At 43.3% G+C, this 13,445-nt stretch overlaps 2 protein-coding genes across 2 annotated transcripts; both read right to left on the bottom strand.

Moving 5' to 3' along the window:
• Positions 1-3,636: 3,636 nt before the first annotated feature.
• LOC136061806 (uncharacterized) lies at positions 3,637-4,995 on the bottom strand. Its single transcript, XM_065760114.1, has 3 exons — positions 4,524-4,995; positions 4,009-4,412; positions 3,637-3,930 (listed from the first exon to the last, which is right to left on the bottom strand). Exons 1-3 carry the CDS (start codon positions 4,993-4,995, stop codon positions 3,637-3,639), a joined length of 1,170 nt encoding a protein of 389 aa, XP_065616186.1.
• Positions 4,996-6,966: 1,971 nt separating this feature from the next.
• LOC111990281 (uncharacterized) lies at positions 6,967-8,367 on the bottom strand. Its single transcript, XM_065760115.1, has 2 exons — positions 7,497-8,367; positions 6,967-7,415 (listed from the first exon to the last, which is right to left on the bottom strand). Exons 1-2 carry the CDS (start codon positions 8,365-8,367, stop codon positions 6,967-6,969), a joined length of 1,320 nt encoding a protein of 439 aa, XP_065616187.1.
• Between the last annotated feature and the right edge of the window lie 5,078 nt (positions 8,368-13,445).

Consider the following 13,445-nt stretch of genomic DNA (forward strand, 5'->3'; position numbering starts at 1 on the left):
CATTTACTCTCCCTTCTGACTCCTATAAATCCCCCATTTTGGATCATTTCTCCATTTTTTCACTTTCCTCTTTCTGAATTTTCTCTTCTGCGTGCATCCATCTACGCACTGTTTGATCAACCCCGAGCCTCTACCTTACCTTTAGCCTAAAGTAAGTTCTCTAGCTCCTTCTATTACTTCAATTTCTTTCTTCAAATTCCCTCCTTCACATTTAGAGTTATAAGATGGGTTTTGCTTACTTTTTGAATATTGAGGCATTCTTGGCCACCTTTAGGCAGAGGTTCAATATCCCCAATGATGTGGAGGTGGCGTACTGCCACGAGAGTGAATTTGCTCTCCACAGAGGGGGCAACACTACTTTCTTCCCCTTAATGTCAATCCTGGAAGGCGAGGTTAGGTTTCTCGTGGACCCGCTTCTGCTCAACACTCTTAGATATTAAGAGCTTTGCCCCAACCAACTTCCCCCCAATTTTTACCGGGTGGTTAGTTGCGTTAGTAGGTTAAACCAGGTGTTTGGTTTAGAGCTAGACCACCACGACATAAACCACATGTACAACCTGTGTGGGAATAAAAGTACTAACTATTACTTAAAGACTAGGGATGTGAGGGTACGACTCATTTTGTGCCTACTTGATTCTAATAGGAATTCTATCGGGGAGTTCATCTGGGTGCGCGGCAATTGGTTTGCCGGTGAAATCCCCTGCCCCCTCTTACGGCGCGAAGTGGGTTCGTACCACTCTTAAACTTACTCGTACTCTTTTCTTACGGACATTTTACTTGTCCGAACACTGACTTACTGTGGTTCTGTTTGCAGAAGGTAAAATGTTCATCCCGGACATTAGGGTGGTTCATGTCAGAGACCTAAATTTCACACTACGATTTGAAGTTTTTGTACACACGGACGGGCAGCTCCAAGCCTGCCATCTTATACTCGATTGCAACCCCGTGTACAAGACTTGGCAATCCTTTAGCCAAGCCCTCACAGTCGACAACCCACTATTGTCTTACATAGATGTCCGGCACGCCAACTTTCTCCCCATTAATCTAACTACCGGGGAAGCCAGAGACCAAGGCCCCAATTATATAACTGCAGAAAACCATATCCCGATTAGAGACGAATCAGCAGAACGTGTTTCCCAGGCCTTGCGAGAACTAGCACACGCTCCCGTTGAAGGCCAAGCAGAAGAGGCCGAGGAACGAGAAGCCGAACAAGTATTAGTCGAAGAAGAAAAAGAAGAAATGGTGACCAGAAAGAAATTAACTATCGATCGGTTCCTATCTGGCCCACAGCCTTCAGCCCAACCATAGCAAGCTTGTCCAGCAGACCGTACTCCTCCTACTCCTCCTCCTTCTGGCCTGCAGAAAAAGAAACAACGTTTGGATGATCACCCAGCCAAAACCACAAGCGAGGCGCCCGCCAAGATTCCTCCCCACCCTTCCGGAGGGATCGTAATTGGGGAGCCAGTACGTAGCACTTAACCCGCGGCTCCTGGTGGTACTGAAGTAGCCTCCTCCTCGTGGGTCGTGCCTAACTGGCAGCCAACTTTCATGCTCGGTGGTGCGCCTTTTCCGGCTACTGCGAGCATGAAAATGTGGGCTCAAAGTGAGGGGGGAAGGGTGGCAGAAAGCTTGGTGAGCGGGTTGCTGTTGCCCGAGGATGTGCACTTTTGGTCCAAAGGCTCCAAGGACTCCATTATACGGCGATTACAGTGGTATTCTATCGTGGTAAGCATTTCTGCTCCACTTTTCACTTATCTCGTTGTGTGATAAATTCTCCTATTTCTCCCTCACACATTTTTCTAACTCGGACTTGGTGATGTTGCCAGGCCGTGCAACTTACCCACATACTCAGCGAGAGGGCTAGCGAGCTAGCTAAAAATGCCGAGTGGTAGAGGGCGCTTAAGGAAGTCGCTATCGACATGACCCAGGATAAGGTCAAGGAGGCGGAGGTGGCCGAACAGAAGGTACAATCTTTGGAGACTGCACGGCAGCTAGTTGAAGAAAGTCTGGCTGAGATGGAGGGGAGATTGGGGGAGACTAAGCTGAAATTGGCGATGGCCGAGAGTTTGAACTCGCTCTATGACAAAGAAGTTGCTGAACTTAAGGCTGCCTTGGAGGCTTCTGAGACCAAATGGTATGACAAGGGGTTCGTGGACTCGGAGAACTCCGTGGAGCCCGTCGTCCTTCAAGCTCGGGCCCAAGGGTTTGAGGAGGGCTGGTTAGCTACTCTTCAAGTGGAGGGGATTCCCGGGGATTCGCAATTATGGAATCCAGAAAAGATCCCTTGCCCCGCTGTTGCTCTCCCGGTCCAGAGTTAGGCTGAGGCTGCCGATGACGAGGATACCCCCAACATAAGGGCATTGGTAGAGGCTATTGATACTTATGTAGAGAACCCTAAAATGGAGGCCACAAGCAACCTCAATACCCCAGGCCATGCTGAAGACCAAAGGCCAGCCACCGAGGACGTCGCGAGACAAATCTCAGATGATATAGTTCAGCTTTTCCAAACCAACCCAGCCGTTTAATACTTTTTCAACTTAGTTTTTCTTCTACACTTATCTTTCATTCTGCTAGTATTTCCTAGTCATCGGGTTGTGGTGGCCGAACATCTTTTATTTTCCTGTTGTTTTTTTATCTTGGTGTTGCTTTGTCATCGGATCATGGTGACCGAACAATTTACTTTTGTTATGACTTTGGCGTTAAGTTTATCCTGAGTGAAGTTACCGGGTTACGGTAGCGAGGACAAATATTTTATTATTTGGTTATCCGTCCTTTGTTTTTTTTTAATGTTTTATCATTTCGCTATGAGAACCAAGCATCCCATGACACCCCATTTTCTTGACATAATTGTTTTTGCTTGCGCCTTACTCATTATTAAAGCTAGCCAGCTATCCCTAGCGACATTAATTTTCACCTAATGTGGTGGTTGGCGAGGGTCCGAGGAAATTTATGGAATGTGAAAGAAACTCCTTACCTGGTGCAAAATTCCTCGGCCAAGATGGCCTTTAACGTCGGGGATCCTATTAGGATGCTATTAGGAACACCCAGTGAAGGAGACTAAGCCCCGGGAGCATTCTTGATTCGCTCCGGGCTGGGGTTTCCACTTGCTCTTGGGGAATTTAGAATAAGGTTGCTACTTGTCCGACGATGAAGATCGGATCGGGGACAGGTTTCCGTCCTTAGGGAGTTTTAAGGCCAAGGTTTTTGTATGCCTGGTGATGAAGATTGATCCGGGGACAGGTATGCATCCTTAGGAAATTTAGGCTAAGGTTTCTTCCTGCCCGGCGACGGATATCGAACCGAGGACAGGTTTCTGTCCTTAGGAAATTTAGGCTAAGGTTTCTTCCTGCCTAGTGATGGGTATCGAACTAGGGAGAGATTTCCCTCCTTAGGAAATTTAGGCTAAGGTTTCTTCCTGCCCGATAATGGATATCAAACCGGGGACAGGTTTCCGTCCTTAGGAAATTTAGGCTAAGGTTTCTTTCTGCCCGATGATGGATATCGAACCGGGGACAGGTTTCTGTTTTTACGAAATTTTAGGGGATCAAGTATATATGCGCAGGCAATCATTACCGTCATCATTAGTGATACACATGCGTGGCATTACATTGAACTTACAACATAGTTTACAACCAATCAGTGATAAAACTTTTTAAGATTATGAACATTCCATGGCCAAGGTAGTGGCATCTCATCCAAGTCCTCCAAGTAGTATGCCCCGGCGCCAGCAATTGTAGTAACTCGGTAGGGTCCCTCCCAAGACTGGGCTAACTTCCTAGAGTTTGTATCTCGCATATTCCCCACTACTTTCCTTAGTACCAAGTCCCCAATGCCAAATTTTCTCGTTCTTACACCTCGGTTGTAACGGCGGGCAAGTTTTTGCTGATATTCTACTAGTCGGATTGTCGCTGCTTCTTGGTGCTCTTCCAACTAGTCCAAGCGTTCCACCATTAGCTTGCCATTTCGAGTGGGGTTGAAACCTTCTACTCACGTGCTGTAAAGTTCTACCTTGGCTGGTATCACTACTTCAGCTCCGTATGCTAAGGAAAACGGAGTCTCACCAGTGGACTTCTGGGAGGTTATTCGGTAAGCCCACAAAACATTAGGCAGTTCTTCGGCCCATCTGCCCTTTGCACTGTCCAGTCTCTTCTTTAGCCCGTTCAGGATCGCCTTGTTGGTGGCCTCGACTTGACCATTGCTTTGCAGATAAGCTGGTGTGGAATACTTGTTTTTGATGTTGAGATCGCTACAAAATGCACGGAAAGCTTTACTGTCAATTTGCAGCTCATTATCAGATATTAGTGAGTTTGGCACCCCGAACATGGTGACTATATTTCTCCATATAAATTTTTTGACATCCGTATCGCAGATATTAGCTAAAGCCTCTTCCTCTGCCCATTTGGTGAAGTAATCTACGACCACCAGTACAAATCTTTGGTTGCCAATTGCTCGGGAAAATGGGCCAAGAATATCCAACCCCCATTGTGCGAAAGGCTAGGGATTGCTCACCGGGTTAAAGTAACCTGTGGGTAGATGGATCAGTGGTGCGTGCTTTTGACATTGTTCGTACTTTCGCACATATTCGGCATCGTACTTTTGCATCTGCGACCACCAAAACCCTTGGGCCATTGCTCGATGTGCCAACGAGCATCCCCCCACATGACTGCTGCACACTCCACTATGAAGTTCGACCAATCGTTCACCCACCCTACTTAGGTGTAGACACAAACGGTATGGCCCCCCGAATGACCTTCTGTACAGCTGGCGTTCTACTAATAACCAATATCGAGGCGCTGTTCGGCGAACCCTATTGGCTTCCTTCTCGTTACTCGGGATATGATCCTTTGCTAGGAATTCGATGATTGGGTCCATCCAGCTTGGTTCGGTAGTCGTAATCGTAGCTACCTCGACCCCTTCTATGCTGACACCATCCATTACACAGATGCTCAGTTTCGGTATAAGTTCCACCCTAATCTGCCGAGGGACCCCTTCCATCATTGACGATGCTAACGTGGCTAAAGAGTCGGCATGCCTGTTCTACGCCCGGCCCACTTGGGACAGTTTCACCGAGCCAAAATTATCCATAACCTACTTCGCCAACTGCAAGTATGCCTTCATCCGGGGGACCCTGGCCTCAAAGGTTCCCTAGATTTGGTTAACAACTAATCGGGAATCTAAATATATTTCCTCGCCCCAGGCCCCTATTCCCAGAACCACTCTCAATCCGGCAATTAAGGCTTCGTATTCGGCCTCGTTGTTAGAGGCTCTGAACCCAAGCCTAAAAGAATGCTCCAACCGTATTCCCTCGGGGGTGACAATAACGATACCAGCGCCGGATCCCAAGGCACTCTACGCTCCGTCCACAAATACCTTCCACGGGCAACTCTTTACATGGTAGACCATCTCCCCATCGTTCCTAGGAGAAAACTCCGCAACAAAATCGACGAGGACCTGCCCCTTCACTGCATTTCGTGGCCGGTAATGTATGTCAAAGGAACCCAGCCGTGTCCCCCACTTAGCGATTCGGCTCTTGAAATCAGATCTTCTTAGTAATGATTGCAAAGGATACTCAGTCAGGACATACACTGTATGGGCCTGAAAGTAATGCGGCAATTTCCTTGTAGCATGTATCAGGGCAAGCACTAACTTTTCAAGAGGCATGTACCTTGTCTTAGCGCCAACCAAAGTTTTACTGATGTAATACACGGGACATTGCACCCCCTGATCGCTGATAAGCACGACACTTACTGCATGTTCGGACATGGATAAGTACATGAAAAGATCTTCCCCAGGCTCTGGTGCTGTCATTATGGGCGCTTGCATCAGGTACTCCTTCAAATCCCGAAAAGCTTCATCGCATTCTTCATTCCACTAAAACCCTTTCCATTTCTTCAAAAGCTGATAGAACGGCCGGCAGCAATCAGAGGACTTGGAAATGAATTGATTCAGGGCAGCCAACATTCCTGTCAACACTTACACCTCCTTCGTGTTGCTGGGAGGCTTCAGTCGTTTCACCGCTTCTATTTGCTCTGGGTTCACCTCTATTCCCCAGCTAGTGATTAGATATCCTAGGAACTTGCCAGCCCCCACACCAAAAGCATATTTCTCGGCATTTAGGCATAACTTATGCTGTTGAAGAATCTCAATCACCCCTCCGAGGTCCCTTATATGTTGCCCTTCCTGCTTACTTTTCACCACCATGTCGTCGATGTATACTTCGACCATTCGTCCTATTTTGTCCCGAAACATCCTCATCATCATTCGCTAGTAAGTGGCCTCAGCATTCTTTAAATCGAAAGACATTACAACATAATGATAATTGGCTTCCGGGGAGATGAATGTCGTCTTCTCTTGTTCCTCGGGAGTTAGAGCGATCTGGTGGTACCCTTGAAAGGCGTCCAAGAAACTCATCCTCGGATGCCTGTATGTGGCGTCTACCAACTGGTCGATCTTCGGCATGGGAAATGGATCTTTCGGACAAACCCGGTTTAGGTCCGTAAAATCTACACAAACCCTCCACTTACCGCTCTTCTTCTTCACTACTACGATATTCGCCAACCATTTCGGGAAGTAAATTTCCCTTATTGCCCCTGCCTCTATAAGCCTTCAAACTTCCGCCTTTACTGCTTCAACATGCTCTCTGGCAGATCTCTTTGGCTTCTGTTTCTTGGGAGTAAACGTGGGGTCAATGTTAAGTTTATGAACAATGAATTCGGGATCCACTCCGGGCACCTCATATGGGCTCCATGCAAACGCATTCACATTTTGTATGAGGAACAACAACATCTCTATCTTATCCTAATCCTTCATGCCTTCTCCTACTTAGAAGTACTTGTCTTCGTCTGGCAATATTATCACCTTCACCACATCCTCGGCAGACCCGCCCCCCTTCTACAGTTCCTATGATTGCTATAAAGGGGTCCTCTGGGATGGGTCCTTTTGCTCGGCCTGATCCCCCTGGCCGGTTCACCCTTTCTCCTGATTGACTATGGCGACCAAGCATTGTTTGGTCATTTGCTGGCTTCCCTGTACTACTGTAATTCCATGCTCGGTAGGAAATTTGACTTTCACGTGCAGGGTGGATGGTACAACCCCCATTGCGTGGATCCACGGCCTTCCTAGTATTGCCGTGTATGGGGAGAACGAGGGAACCACTATAAATGTTATTACCACCTCTCTGCCCTCCATATTCATGGGCAGGAAAACTTGCCCCTCGAGAACTACCAATTTGCCATCAAACCCGACCAAAGGTGTTGTGTACTCGGAAAGATCCTCATTTTTTAACCCAAGCCCCTTAAATAAATCCGGATACATCACATCGGTCCCGCTAACCTGATCTATCATCACTTTCTTCACCAAGAAGCCACTTATCCGGGTGGAGACTATTAAGGCGTTGTCATGCGATTGAATCGTTCCTTCCAAATTGCCATCACCAAAAGCGATAGGTTCTTGGGCGAGTTTTATCCTTTTTTCGGACGGCTACATATTCGAGTTACCTTCAACTGGCACTACTGTTAACACCCCTTTCTTTCTTGCTACAACAAGTTTCCTCGGAGGAGCATGGATAACCTTAATTATCCCGAGAGGGGGTGGGAGAGGGTTGCTCCTTTGTAGAGTGCCTTGCCCTGTTCTTCGGTCCCTTGTGTCTACCACAAATTCCTTTAAGTGCCCCGCCTTGGCCAGTTGCCCAAGATGGTCTCTCAACACTCGGCATTGCTCTGTAGTATGACCCTTACCTTTGTGGTAAGTGCAGTATAAGTTATGATTCCTCCTAGAAGGGTTACCACCCATCCTATTTGGCCACCAAAAGTACGGCTCGTGTTTAATCTTGTCAATAATCGTATGCATTAGCTCCTTAAACATTACATTCACCTCTCCTGTTGGCGCTTCTGGCTTTTGAATCCTCAAATCCCCCCGGTTCTTCGGTTGAAAACTATCCTGCCGAGGACGGTTTGCCATTGGTGCTTTGCCTTTGTTTTGCAGCCAGTCATCTTCTAGCCACTTATATTTCTCAATACGCCTCATCAGCTGCCTCATGTCCTCGGGAGGCTTCTTAGTTAGTGATTCCCTCAGCCTGAAATCCTCGGGCAATCCCATTCTAAAAGTGCTCGCGGCAATCTTCTCGTTCCCCCTGCCAATCTCATTGTAAAGCTCCCAGTACCAGCCAGCATAACTACGAAGGGTTTCCCCTACCCTCATTTTCATAGACAATAATGCGTCTATCGGTTGTGGCACCAGGCTACAAGTTATAAATCGGATTCCGAACTCCTGTATCAACTTGACGAAGTTATGGATGGAGCCTTTCCGTAACCCTTTAAACCATCTCAGAGCGGCAGGGCCAAGGCTCGAGGGAAAAACCTTATACATCAGTGTGTCGTTGTGGGTATACAGGGACATCATCTGGATGTAGTGACTGACATGCTCTACAGGGTTAGTTTTCCCACCGTAAGAGTTAAACGGAGGTCACGCGAATCTGTCTGGCATTGGGGCTCATTCGATGTCAACCCAAAATAAGGACCTTACAGCTCTTTGGAGTGCACAGCTCATCGTATCCATGGCCGCATTATGGGGCCATTGCTCTTCTGGGGAATCCGAACCTCGGTTTGCATACTCCCGTGATCGTGAACAGTCTCGGCGGTGATGGGATTCCTACGAATGTAGGAATGCATATGTTCCCTTCACCGACGAGATTCCCGTGAATGGGATCATTCTCGGCGATGGTTGGATCTAGATTGATTGGATCCCGTCTCTTGATGATATTCCTCGGTAATGGATCTTCTTTCTCGGTTGTCTCGGTCCCTTTTATGGTGCCTGTTCTCTACTTCCAACTCTAGATCTCTTACCAACCTGCGCAACCACTCAAGCTTTTCATCTCTTTCGTCAAGTTGCCTGTGCCCTGAAGCAACAGATACCGTTCACTGCGTTTGGTACGACCCTTTTCCAAGGCTGGACCTCTCTTCCTCCCGTTCGTGATTCCTATCTTCGTGCCTCTTTTTCCTCCATTCTCGCTAGAAGGATCCCCGAGAAGATCCCATTGAACCACTTTTAGCATCACTCCCAGAGTGTCTCCCGGACATCCTCTCGTGTGTGAGTCTCAACTGAACCATGGCTTTGTAGGAGATTCTCACAAACGGCGCCAATTGTGCGGGCTAAAAATGAGGCTATCGGGCTAGAATCTCACTTGGGCTCACAATTTATTTGTGTGGTGGGTTTGGGTTTCCTACCTTGAGTCGTTCTTGACGTAGAGACTTAATGAGATCACTTTTCTCCCTTTACGTTGTTACCCTCTTCCCTTACTCCCTTCTACTCTTTGTTTCTTTCTCTTTTTTCTCTAAACTCTCCAACCCCTTTTTCTCTTTCGTTTCTCATATTTATACCCCCCCCCCCAAATTAGTGGAGAGACTATGATCACCTCCATGGTTAGTGCAATGGGAGGTCCAATATTATTGAACATAAGTGGATAGTTAGGTGGGAGTGGGATATGGTGAAAATGGCCTTGGAACTTGATTCCTACTCCAGAAAGCATGCCTGGCGGTGGTGCTTCTGGGCACTTTCGGGTATGCAAATGATGGTACATTTAGACGTTACCCCTATCTTATTGTTCAATAAAGGTCCCCGAGTTCATATGGGCCTAGATTGAGGTCATGGGCCTAGGCCGAGGCCATGGGCAGCGCTGTTGCATCGGAACTTTAGGCCCAAATGTGCTTGGGCCCCACAGGACCACACCTTGCCCCCTTAACTTGTGCTCGGCTAACTTGGTGGCCCTTGAGCCCAGTTCCTGACGAGGGAGTTAGCAACCATGTGCCCATTCGTTTAGGCCTAAGGGTCCAGATGGTTCTGGGGGAGGTGCACCGTACAGTTATGTATATGGCAAACTGTGAGTGGTGGAAAAAAAGTGTTACAATTATTGCAAATCAAAAAGTCTATGATCCTATCTTGTATTAATTTGGGCATCAAGGATGTTAAGACATATGTGATTCATGTTAGGAACATATGTCAATATTTTATGTAGTTGGCTAATCTTTTGACAAAATGCACTTTAATTGTTTTTGGATAGATCTAGGATGTGTTTAATACTTCAAGAAACATGTTGTTCAAATCTAGTATTGAAGCCATGAATATTGGACCAAGAAACAAGTGAAAAATTAATACTAGATTGATATCTCGACACCTGCGGACAGATAGCTCAATAGCTGCTCGACACCTCTCGACAGCTAGGCTATCTATCTAGATTTTCAACTTCTTTTTAGTGCAATCTCGATAGCTTCTCAACAACTGGTGGATTGATCGAGAAAGCTCCTGTCTCATCGATAGCTCTTCAATAGCTTCTCGATAGCTGTATCTGTCGAAGTTTAAAACTTGACACCTCCTCAACACCTCCCAATCGATCGAGGTTATGAGAATTCAGATTTTCAGATTTGATTTTTGGCTCATACTGACATGTATGTGTAGGGTTTCTTTTCTCACAATCTTAGACCTATATAAGGCTTATTTTAGAGACCGTCACATAAGAGAATACAAGGAGAACATATACAAAAGGTGACCGATGCCTTATTCTCTCTGAAAAAAGCTACTGCGTCTTTGCGCCTTAGGGTTTTGTAACCAAGTGCTTCTTGATCTTCATTGTTGATGAAGTGAAGAACTTTGTGGCCAACAATCTTTTTTCTAGTTGGTGATTAAGTCGCGTACTGGAATCCACGCAATTGGCTTGTCACGTATTGGGATTCGTGCATCAGTCATCAAAGGGTAGCGTTCATATATTGAAGAGTTCAGAGGTTCTAAAGCAGTAGAAGGTTTCTACTGTGAGTTCACTTACAAAGATTGTAGAGTCTAGAGACAAAGATTTTGTATTAGATTTGAAACTTCTCTTTACTATAATGAATTGCTTTTCGGGAAGGTTTCCCCCTAGGTTTTTTTACTGTGAAACTAGTTGGTTTCATTGGTTTTCCTGGGTCATCATATCTTGTCTTATTTATTTTTTCCGCTGCATGATTTTGACATGATATTGATGTTTGTTTGTTTTAACAAGTTTTATTCATAATAAATCTAATTAACAACTTGGGTTTAAAACTTGTTAATTCTATCAACCGGGGTCTAAATTTCCCAACAAAGGATAATGAGCACTCAATTATCAGAAATTTTTTTGGGCATTTCTTTTTGTTTCTATTGAGATTGCTCTTGAAATTTTCTTTCACGTCTAAGTCTTAGAAGAATGTAAACCTATAATTTTTTCAAGGAATGATAAAACATAGGGGTGAATATTAATGAATAATGTGGGGGTTAGTTGTTTTCAGTGAGAATTTTATATGGTATGCGTTTTCAAGAAGATTCTTAATGGAATTTCCAACAACTAGTTTTTACTTCTACACTAATCCTGATAACGTTTATAAGCATTGTTCTTGTATATAACTAGCTGAGATTTTGCACATTGTGTGGTGCAATTTATTATTAGTTTTCTCCAACATTTCAATAATTTTTGTCAAAAATCTTGTAGTTTAATTAGTTGTCACCTCATAATATTTCCAATAAAGATATCCAAGGTTTAAATCCCTGCCCCCAACTATCAATATATTAAAAAAATATTTCAATAATTTTTCTTGTAAAAAATTGCAATATTTGGTTATTTTATAGACAAAATAAAAAAACACTAAGAGTAATGTAGTAATTTGATCATACTATATATATATATGTGTGTTTACAAATTTAAAATTGCATAATATAGTGGCTAGTATTGGTAGGTATGTTTCATGCCTACCAAAAAAAAATGCAAATATCTTTCAATTATTATTATTATTTTTTTTATATTCTTGATTGTGTATCACTAAATTTATTTTTCTTTTTCTTTTTTATTGGTGTGGGGATAAGAACCCAAATTTGTATGTTGAGCCTTGGGCCTTATCCGAGAACGTGGATATGTTCGAGGAGGAGTATATGATTAGAAGAAGCCCTAAAGTTAAGAATCACGGAAGAAAAGAAGGGAGGCATATAGTCAGAGGAGTAGTTACCTCTCGGATACGATGAACATTGGTCAAACATGCATTTGGGTAATTTAGGTGACTTTTTAGGGAGTTCCAACGATGATCATGATGAATTTTAAGCATGTACAAAGGTGATAAGAACACAAAAATACCTATAAGAAAAGCTGCTACTACCGCATTAAATGCACTACAGCAACTTTTTTGGCCGCATTTATGTGGAGAAGATCCCTGCACAGTGCAATCTCAGCTACCACCATTCGTAGAGAGCTAAAGAAGATATTTGATGGGACATGTACTCAAATAAAGGCTTAGATGATTAACAAGTGTACAATCAAGAGAGTCTAGAAGGAACTATATAATGTAAAAGATCTCCCATAGAAGGGGGACCAAAAAAAAAAAAAAAAAGAGAAAGAGAAAAGAGAGAAAAGGAATTATTGTAGTACTAAGAACTGTATTAACCAAACTATCAGATTAAATTCATAATTTATCTCCTTGGATAATTGTTTTATTGAAGTTTACGTGTGTTGCATGCTTGTTCATCTTTTGAAATCATTACTAGTCGTTATCTAATTCACTCAAAGCCTAGCTCTTTAACCAACTCTCTACAAATTCATTATATTGGGCTCATTGGGCTCACATCCCATATCTTCTGGGCTTGGGCTACGAATTGTGACCTTACAGTTGGACATTGTTTCAATGTTGTAAAACAAATAAATTTGAGTAAGAATACCATATTTCAAATAAATTCTCACATAAAAAAAATTAAAAAAGAAATTGTTTCTCATATAAATCTTAGAAAAATGATATTAAAATTTCATTATATTACACATATACACACACATATATTACATATCACTGAAAGGGGATAGGAAATTTAAAAGATTAAGATTAATTTTAGTAAATTTACAAATATTTCATTTTACTTGTTATCAAAGAAATTAATTATGAGGAAGAATGTTATAATCTAAATTTATTAGTATTATTCCAACTAAAAATTGTTTCTTATATGGAGTTTGAAAAAAATAATAATGTAAATTCATTTAATATAAATAATTAATGCACAATTATAGGTAATTAATATATAAATTTACTCTATTATCTATTCAATGAACTAATATTTTGATATAAATGCAAAAATTGTTGCAGTAAAAGTAAATAAAGAGAATATCAAGAAATGCGCCACATTGCACAACTTCATGCTCTCTAACATGAGATTTTTGTTTTCACATACATACATACATACATATATATATATATAAATCGCGTGGAAATAAATATTTATTTTGTAATTGTAATATAATGTATAATTTGTTCTTTAAATTTTTTTGAAGATAATTTGTTCTTCCTAAAAATTAATCATACAATATCTATTGGGTCCAATTAGGTCTGCTTCAATCCCATTCAATCCAGCTAGGTTTACTTCGGTCTAATTTGGTCCACTCGGTCAATTTTGGTCCCCTTCGGTCT

The sequence above is a fragment of the Quercus suber genome, unplaced genomic scaffold (assembly GCF_002906115.3).
Source record: "Quercus suber isolate HL8 unplaced genomic scaffold, Cork oak 2.0 scaffold_354, whole genome shotgun sequence".
Lineage (NCBI taxonomy): Eukaryota > Viridiplantae > Streptophyta > Magnoliopsida > Fagales > Fagaceae > Quercus > Quercus suber.

Bases quoted from the DNA above. Each gene is read 5' to 3' on its own strand.
- LOC111990281 (XM_065760115.1), bottom strand. From the start codon at position 8,367: ATGTATAAGGTTTTTCCCTCGAGCCTTGGCCCTGCCGCTCTGAGATGG. The intron at 7,416-7,496 runs GTAACTCGAATA...GCAATTTGGAAG, and splicing joins AACAGTAGTGCCAGTTGAAG to GAACGATTCAATCGCATGAC.
- LOC136061806 (XM_065760114.1), bottom strand. From the start codon at position 4,995: ATGGAAGGGGTCCCTCGGCAGATTAGGGTGGAACTTATACCGAAACTG. The intron at 4,413-4,523 runs GTTACTTTAACC...TGGTGGTCGTAG, and splicing joins ACTGATCCATCTACCCACAG to ATTACTTCACCAAATGGGCA. The intron at 3,931-4,008 runs GTAGAACTTTAC...CGCTTGGACTAG, and splicing joins AAGTAGTGATACCAGCCAAG to TTGGAAGAGCACCAAGAAGC.